Below are 9027 nucleotides of genomic sequence, written 5' to 3' on the forward strand. Positions count from 1 at the left end.
AATTTGACACATATACAACAATAATTCATCAAAAACACACCCCAAAAAAAAACTTCTACTTACATTGTAGTGTAGGAGCTCCTGCTTATCTAATAAGGAGGGAAGTATTTTCCTTAAAACAATATTATCGCCACATAACAGACATAAAATATACAAAATTTATTGAACATTTTTATCCAAATTCAATATTAAATAACATGGAAACATGGTAACAAAAGGTGCTTATGTAACTGAAAATTTTGCTACTTTGGAAAGGGTGGTCACAGTGGGTCTTGGGAGATCCACCTTTTGAACATGGCAAAGCACTCCTTAGGCTTATACTCTGGGGCTGTGTGACCCCCTCCCTGCACAGAAACAACAAATTATGAAGAATTCAATTTTCTATAATTTAGGCCATCATTTTCGCTACGAACCTTAGTGTAGGAAATTCACAAGCACTCTTACCTTAACAGTTGCAAATGTAAAGTTTGAATGTTTCCTTGAGTATCTGCACACAGGTAACAACAGCAGTAAGCAAGATTTCAATTCAAACCTGCTACAAATTATGTAGCTACCTTGTGATGCATTTTCAGCCTACCCTGCAATTTCACCGTCAACCAGCCACGGTCTCCAGAGATGAATGACGGTAAAGTTCAGAGACCTAATCCATGCAAGGGTTCCCAGGTAGGGTACCAACATGTCATGGTCACCGCTGCATAAACATATAGTTCTCAAAGACCTCAGAAATTCACAAATCTAACTTCAACTACATTCGTTCGTGTCACCAATTGGGAAACGATTCCTAGTATTTGCCACATAGGATAAACTTTGGGCGACTGCATGAGAAGAGATGAGTGCAAAACCTGTATATTAGAGCTCGATAACCTCTGGTGTTGAGAGATAGATGATAGCTAACCACACTTTGGAAATATCTTCTGTACGGCAAGCTGCTGCTGTTGCATCTCATCCAGAAAATCCTCTGGTTTTATTCCCAAAAGGTAAAACGAAATGTCATAAATTTTTGTTTACAGCAGAATTTTTGTGTATAATATGCGCACACGGACGAGCACGCACACACACACACACACACGCATCTATGGAGAGTTAAGCATTTCCTTCACTGAGTTTACTTTACAGTTATTCAACATTCTCTTACATTGTGAACATGAAGCGCCTTTTGAACATTATCATCGTTCACCCAAACATGGATCAGCAAATTCTTGTAATCCTGTAAAAAGGGCCATCATTTCCAGAACACCTAGCTCATTGGAAGTACTATAGAAAATTGAAGAATTACCCTGCACCCAAATTTTGGAAAACCAAGTTCTGGCTCTTGAAGTTTTGGACGAAGGCTCAGGTGAATCGAGTTGAGTTTAAATTGCGAATCTTCCGAGCTTTCCAGGAGATTCTTCTGGTGGTCCTTACTATTTGCGTTAGAGCTTGGTCTACACTGAGGCTCCAAGATGTGCCCAAAATTTAATTTTTCAGTGCACTACAAAGGCAAACAAAATGGTATCTAATAAACAATGTGGATAAAATGTAGGGAAACAGATTATAATTCTAGTTTGAATAGGAAAAAGAAATATTTATATATAGATATATATATGTAAAAATGTTCCCACCACTGAGAAAGCCTGGAGATCCATTGCACATTGTTTATTGCTTTGGTTGATTCCTGTGTACAGTCCTCTGCAACTCTTTTTTGCTGACTAAGAAAAATGTGCAGCCACTTAAATATTCGTATTAAAAGTAAGTCAAACTAAGCAGATAGATGGAAACTATATGCGTTACATTCATGGATGATGAACTTGAGAATATAGATAATTGATTGTTTTAGGTACCTTGTAGAGTTCATCTGATATAAGTGCAAGGCGATGGGCAAATGGAACCCTTGAATTTGCATCAATATTAATATCTGTCGATGGGTTCCCAAGTAGATAACCCTGGAAAAGTTTCTAAAAGTTCTTACGCCCTTTAGAAAATTCAACTTCCTGGTGAAGTAACAAAGTTTGGTCCTAGAATACATACTTTGAAATTGATTTCTGGTATGCTTCCGGCTTCAATACCTGCAGTATCATAGCAAGCTTGTTAATAAGTCCATCGACAGTTAATTATTTGAGAAATTGTTTGATATGTCACCACCCTTTGCTATTTCTTCAGCTACAACTGGAACAATCATGCCAGAGAATGAGTCACCAGCAATGTAGATTGGGTTTGAAATGAATTCAGGGTGAGAGAGTGACCACTGCATAATAAGAAGAAGACGATGCACACAAATCAAATTCATGAACATATAACATAAATGCTTTAGTAAAGAACAATATTCTCTTTTGTACTAGATACAGATCTTAGTAGAGTCATGAAACATCTTATTGTGCATAATGCCGGGTGCTTGTGTTTGCATATCATCTCAATGCAATTGTTGTGCTAATTTACCTTCTTGAGGAAACTATAAATATGATTAACAAAGAAAGTATCACTGGACCCTTTCGAGCTTCTTGAATATGAAAACCCGGTGCCAATAGGTGCATCCACAAATATTATGCTGGAAACCTAATGCATCACGATTATGCAGAAAACAACATTAGGAAATTGCAGTAAGAGAAGAGCAGTTGTCCAAGAATAGGGATAGTTAACATGCACATTTGAACAGGTCAGAAATTTATCTTGCCTTTGTCCATGAGTAGGGATTAATCACAAAAGTTGGTAAGCTACCATTATACTCCACCATGTTAAACTTCATAGGGCCTACACAAAACCACAAATTAGTCAAAAGCTTCTTGCGGACTGAGGGTAAGGCTCATTTAAGATGGAAAGCATTTCATTGTGAAGGAATTAGAAGCTGGTAAGCACTTGTCGGAGACCAGTCACTCAGTGGAAAGGTGATCGAGAAAGCTTAAAAAGACAAAGTTACAATAATTCTTTTTTATTTTATTTTCTGGAACAGTAAAACTTGTACTTTATGAGAAATGCTCTTATGTTTAAACTCTCATTCTAGACTACTATTAGTACTAGGTAGACTTTTATTCCTATGAGTGTGTGATGTGTCGTTCAGATTCACAATCTCTACTATCTTATGATTGCCGCTTTAGATTCGCAGCAAAAAAACAATGTACAGAATTTGTTGGAGGCCAATTCTGTATAACATGGATACTAGACTAAAGCATCAGACTTTCACATTAATCAAATGATAAATCACAACAAAAGAAGCAAAAAAAAAAAGTCATAGAAATATAGTAGCACATTAGTCTAAGTTGCATTTGGTGTACAAACCTATCTCAAAAGCAAGCCCAGATAGACCAGAGCAAGTAGGACCACCAGTGAGCCAGAGCATAAGAGGATCATCCCTTGGGTTTCTTTCAGATTCAACAAAGTAATAGAAGAGCTGCACATCTTCTTTCTCATCAACCCCAATATACCTGAAACCCATCACCAAGGCCATATATATATATATATATATATATATTTGGATATTTTGCTTCCACAATATACACACACACACGCACAGATATATATTTGAAATGTGCTGAGATTAATTTGGCATGATCTTACAAATTCATGGATTAATTTATTCCAAAATATTTGTAAATTCAACAAAGAAAACAGAAGGCGTTGAAAGAGGAATGAGCACTATTGAGTAGCAGATGACTCACCCAGTTTCAAGTTTGAAGGGAAGGGAACCAGGAAATCCTGGCAGGGACTTGATAATTGTGCAAGTAACCAGCTGTGGTTTTGAGCAAAGCAGCAGATTAAAGATCATATGCAAACAAAGCCACTTGATATATTTGGCACAAAACTCTTCTCCCATCTTCTCAAGGTGTTGTTGGGGGACTCTGAAACGATTTTGAGTGTTGTGACTAGTTGCATGGTCGATGCCATGTGTCCACTTTTTGGTTTATGGGTTGCAAGTGTCAACATTGTCAGGGCCAATTCCAGCAAAACTTTTAAAAAATATAAATGTTAGAGTTAAAACCTTAACAATACTCATTCTCTTGAGCGGTTTCATTTCGGATGTATATACTCAATTTTTTTTCCTAATTGGTTTTTAAATTTTTTAAAAAGAAATAGTATAGTCGCGCGGCTATACTCGGTTTTTTTATTTATTTAAAGAAATAGTATCGCCGCACGGCGATACTCAGTTTTTTTAAAAAGAAATATTATAGCCGCGCGGCTATACTCGGTTTTTTTCCTAATTTTTTTAAAAGAAATAGTATCGATGCACGTCTGTACGCGGGTTTTTTATTTTTTTATATAAAAGAAATCGTATAGCCGCGCGGGTATACTAGGTTTGTTAAATTTTTTTTAAAGAAATCGTATAGCCGATCGGCTGTACTCTGTTGTTCTAATTTTTTAAAAGAAATAGTATAGCCGGGCGGCTATACTCGGTTTTGTTTCCTAATTTTTTAAAAAAGAAATAGTATAGCCGGGCGGCTATACGCTTAATATATATGTATATCTATATATACTCAGATCATTTTTTTCTTTAAAATTTTTTTCCCTCGATTTTTGTTTATCGATAATAGTAGTCTCTATTTTCTCCTTTAGATTTTTTTACTTTTCCAAAGTTATTACTCGTATAAAGAATTTAGCACTTTCACGTTTAATATTGTATTATGCATGTACGTACGTATTTTTCAATAATACATTCGTGTTCTGTACATGGCTTAAAGACTCGGTAAAATTTCACTTTTTTTACAAAGAAAATGTACAATACTCATATTGTACATGCACATATGTATTTTTCAAGTTTAATACACATGTTTTTGTACAAAATTTTCAATAATACACAAAAAAAATTCACGCAGTTATACACATAATTCTCACATATTATTGAATAGAAATAATATATCTCATATCTGGAGCTTTTGTCTCTTTTTTCTCTTTACCCTCACCATAAATTTCCTTAAACTAGGACTGGGCATCTGGACCGACAAACTGGCCAAACCAGCCAAACCAAAACAATTGGTTTGGTTCGTCCAATTTTTCTTTTATTTTTCTGTCTTTCGGTGTTGAATTGGATCGAATCAACTATTTCGGTCTAGTCCACGATGTGGAGAAATGCAAACCACTGATTCATCTAAACCAAACTAGTTTGCATAAATGTTAATTATATTTATAAAGTTGGAGTTAGGGGGACTCAAACTCTTGAGCTCCAAGGTATACTCTCATTTCCAACCCACCAAGGTAACAAGTTATCTTGTGTTAAATATTTATAACTAATATATTTAAATGATATCAATTCCAACAAAACTTTTAAGAAATATAAAGAGTTAAAACCCTAACAATACCCATTCTCTTGCGCCGTTTCATTTCAGATGTCTATACTCGATTTTTTTCCTAATTTTTTAAAAAGAAATCGTATAGCCGAGTGGTGATACTCGGTTTTTCTAATTTTTTAAATGAAATAGTGTAGCCGCCCGGCTATACTCTGTTTTCCCCTAATTTTTTAAAAAAGAAATAGTATCGCCGAGCGGCTATACTCTGTTTTTAAATTTTTTAAAAAGAAATAGTGTAGCCGCCCGACTATACCCGGTTTTTTATTTTTTAAAAGGAATAGTTTAGCCGCACGGCTATACTCGGTTTTTAATTTTTTTAAAAACATAAATAGTATAGCCGCGTGGCTGTACTTCGTTTTTTTTCCCTAATTTTTAAAAAAGAATTAGTATCACCACGCGGCTATATTCTGTTTTTCTATTTTTTTTTTATTATAAAGAAATAGTACAGTTGGGCGGTGATACTCGGTTTTGTTTCCTAAGTTTTTTTAGAAGAAATATTATAGTTGTGCGGCTATCCTCTGTTTTTATTTTTTTTTAAAGAAATAGTATAGCCGTTTGGCGATATTCGATTTTTTTTTTGTTTTTTAAAAAAAGAAATAGTATAGCCAGCCACGCCGCTATACATGGTTTTTTTATTATTTAAAGAAATGGTATAGCCGCGCAGCTAGACTCGGTTTTTTTCTAATTTTTTTAAAGAAATAGTCTAGTCCCCAATTATATTCGAATTTTTTATAAAAGAAATAGTATAACCGCGCGGCTTGGAATACTCTTTTTTTTTTTTTTTTAGGGAAATGATATCAATTCCAACAAAACTTTAAAAAAAATATAAATGTTAGGGTCTCTCTCTCCCTCGGGCCTAAGTGGGCTCTAGTGGATGCATGATTCATGCCAATGATTTGCCGCAAACTGGATCAGTAGGAAAATAAGATAATTGGTCACTTCAATGGAAAAACTAGTAAATATACTTGAGGCATGCAACTATAGTTCATCATGGTATTGGGAGTGATTTATTATCACTAATATGATAACATTTATTTATTTAAATATAAGAGATTTGTAGCTCAAGTGTTACTAATTCCTCAACTGAAATCGAGAAATGAATCTCGTCACTTGGCAATATATTCAAAAGTTGTGGTTAGATTTGAGAATCAATCTCGCCTTCAATCATTGAGAAGTTTGTTGCAACTTGCAACGATGTCAAACACGCTTGAGATTGCAATCTCAAAGTGGACGCATTCTGCTCTAATACAAAGAGATTTCAAGCTTAACGATGGAGTTAAAACTTGGTGGGCCCACTAATCCAGATCTTCAGTGTAAATACGACTCAGCAGCACCAATAAATATCCAGGCGTGGGTGTGCATATCATGCCCAGCTAATGCCTGGAGGAGATAATATATCCTATCAAATTAGGTATATCCTAATGCGTCTGCGTCTCAAGTCCAATAATCCTCCTACAATCAAGGGACTTTTCCTCCTCCATGACTTGTTCCTAAAATGCCGTTTTAACTTACCAACCGGTTAACACTTGAGCGTTTCTGTATGCACAAATTTGTACGGCGGCGCATATAATATGAGAGTTGCTTATTACTTATTGAACCGGATATAAACAAACGAAATCTGTCAGTTATATGATCAAGGAATATTAGTCCGTATCTCTATTTCCTAGCTAGTACCAGCTACATGCATGATAATCCTAGCAAATTAATTAGCAATCTATTATTACTAATGGCTTTTTTTAAACGAATTTTAAGAGAATTGACTTGATGGCTAGAGAGTTGTCCACACAGATAGCACCGTCATCCAAAACTTACTGTATCATCCATGTTAGTGGCTCAACACTATCAAGTTGTTTGCCAATATTTTCTATTTATTAACATTTTGCGATGACTTTAAAATTAACTTTAAATTAAAGAAATAACCCACCACTCCATTAAACTACTCCAAAAAGCCCAATGGAAAATTACTCCGAATAAAGGAATTCCACCAACCACGTGCATTTTGGTTTTGCAAATCCCTTTTTTTTTTCCAAGGGTCCAAATAATGAAAGACATTGGCCAACTAACTCAAACTTGTTCACCTGTTTTCTACGTGAAATAGTGGACGATTGATGATCTGCATTTGGAAGAGAACATTAACTAGAACATTTATTAGAAATTTATATATTTTTCATATTCTAGGACTGTTTCAAATACTCAATAGAGATTTGAAGACATGCAAAATGAGCTAGCGGCTAGCAGAAGAATGTACAATGTTGATGCCCGTGTTCTCTCTCTTATATGAATTAACCTTTCGTGGTTACTGCGTTTCTATATTTATATTAACCCTAAGGTATTTATAGTTGTTCTTGTACTGGCCTTTATGATTAGCCTTTGTGCTTGATTTATAAATGCAATATACGGTTTCCTCTATATATATATATATATATATATGAAGAAAAAAGGTACTAATTGAAGTTCTATATATATCTCACAATTAATTTAAGAATCACAAAAGCTACAACAAAAGTTCCAAACTAAACATTAATGTTGGTTCAAAATCCCTACCAACAATCAACTTAACTAAAAGACTTGAAGAAATTAGGATTAACATCAGCACAAAACAATTGACTTTGAGAGATAGTCCGCCTCCCTTCTAATTTGTTCTTTCATATTTGACTTGCACAATTTGCTCCATTAACTACGACATAATTGTTCTCCTAGAAACAGCGTAGCTTCTACTTCTTGGATACACATCTCTCTTCATCTTGACTTCCTCTTCATCAAACTCACAAGCCTTCTCTTCATCAATCCTTCCAATCCCAACGCTACGACTGCGAGGCACGGTGTTGAGCACTGCCGCCATTTCCGGCTGCCTAGGCTGTTGCGCTTTTCTAGCAAGATCGAATTCAACTTTACTTCTTACACTCCTAGTAGAAGCAGCCCTCATAAGCTCCCTGTAATCTTCATTGTTAGAGGCGCTGGATTTGGTGGAGTTGGTGCTGTAGCTTTTAGGCAAAGAACTTGGGATTTGGGTAGGGCAACCCATCGCCGAGGCATAATCAAACGTACCCGAGCACTCTGTCATGCTCTTGATGTAGAAGTCCCTGGCCTTGATTAAAATCCTTATTGGGGACTTCAAAAACCTGGCGAGTCTGCTTTCTTTCCTGGCCTTGGCCATGATCATGTAATTCTAGTTTTGGAAAATTTGTACACCGAATACTTCTGGCTTTTGTGATCTCTTTCCCACGCTAGAGAGCAGGTACAGTGCGTATATATCGAGGAAAGACAAGAAAATGTCTGGAAAGGTAACAAAAGAAGGTATAAGATTGTGGAGATTCTAAGATATAGATGGTTTTGTAATGATGGTTTTGAGGGAGAGCATATATATGTAATATATATGCAATGACGGATATTATATAGAAGAGGTTTATACGTCTGTGGGCCAATGCACATGAAAGCGATGGCTGAGGGAGAAGTTATTGTGCAACACCAGAGAGACGTGGTGTTATAAATCCACTCAAATTATAAACGTATTTAATATTTAATACAGTGATTTCAATAACTATATATAATATATTGGAGATAAATTTGTAACATCATGTCGGCATACCACGTGGTGTTACTATAAACACGGAATAATTTCTCGTAAGAAAAATGGAGAGAGGGTACCAAGAAGCAGGAGGGGGTTAGCAAATTGGAGGGATGCGTGGACTTTGTCAAGGTGAAGCCGGATCAGAATTTAGAAGGAAGTATGATAATAACAAGAGTACCACACACGAAATAGTATTAGGAA

General features: G+C 35.6%; 2 protein-coding genes across 3 annotated transcripts; both read right to left on the reverse strand.

Annotated features, from left to right (window-relative positions):
* Positions 1 to 44: 44 nt before the first annotated feature.
* LOC110749694 (serine carboxypeptidase-like 2) lies at positions 45 to 3841 on the reverse strand. Of its 2 annotated transcripts, none has more exons than XM_021949851.2 (14): positions 3633 to 3841; positions 3253 to 3398; positions 2651 to 2727; positions 2416 to 2532; positions 2122 to 2224; positions 2008 to 2045; positions 1821 to 1922; positions 1602 to 1688; positions 1277 to 1471; positions 1136 to 1207; positions 843 to 958; positions 578 to 691; positions 445 to 487; positions 45 to 344 (listed from the first exon to the last, which is right to left on the reverse strand). In XM_021949851.2, the coding sequence occupies exons 1-14, from the start codon at positions 3785 to 3787 to the stop codon at positions 261 to 263; spliced, it is 1449 nt and encodes a 482-aa protein (XP_021805543.2). In that variant the 5' UTR covers positions 3788 to 3841; the 3' UTR covers positions 45 to 260. The 2 variants fall into 2 exon arrangements, with proteins under 2 accessions (XP_021805543.2, XP_088110897.1); XM_088254771.1 differs by having other exon boundaries at positions 1821 to 1934.
* A 3860-nt stretch (positions 3842 to 7701) lies between these two features.
* Positions 7702 to 8601, reverse strand: LOC110748306 (uncharacterized). The gene has a single exon (XM_021948299.2). It carries the CDS (start codon positions 8416 to 8418, stop codon positions 7933 to 7935), a length of 486 nt encoding a protein of 161 aa, XP_021803991.1. The 5' UTR covers positions 8419 to 8601; the 3' UTR covers positions 7702 to 7932.
* Between the last annotated feature and the right edge of the window lie 426 nt (positions 8602 to 9027).

Source organism: Prunus avium, chromosome 6, assembly GCF_965620075.1.
Source record: "Prunus avium chromosome 6, drPruAviu1.hap1.1, whole genome shotgun sequence".
NCBI classification, from domain to species: domain Eukaryota; kingdom Viridiplantae; phylum Streptophyta; class Magnoliopsida; order Rosales; family Rosaceae; genus Prunus; species Prunus avium.

Excerpts from the sequence above, each read along its gene's own strand:
- LOC110749694 (XM_088254771.1), bottom strand. The coding sequence starts at position 3,787 with ATGGGAGAAGAGTTTTGTGCCAAATATATCAAGTGGCTTTGTTTGCAT. Across the intron at positions 2,225-2,415 it reads TTTATAGTTTCCTCAAGAAG|TGGTCACTCTCTCACCCTGA; the intron begins GTAAATTAGCAC and ends CTTATTATGCAG. Across the intron at positions 2,046-2,121 it reads AGCTGAAGAAATAGCAAAGG|GTATTGAAGCCGGAAGCATA; the intron begins GTGGTGACATAT and ends ATGATACTGCAG.
- LOC110748306 (XM_021948299.2), bottom strand. The coding sequence starts at position 8,418 with ATGATCATGGCCAAGGCCAGGAAAGAAAGCAGACTCGCCAGGTTTTTG.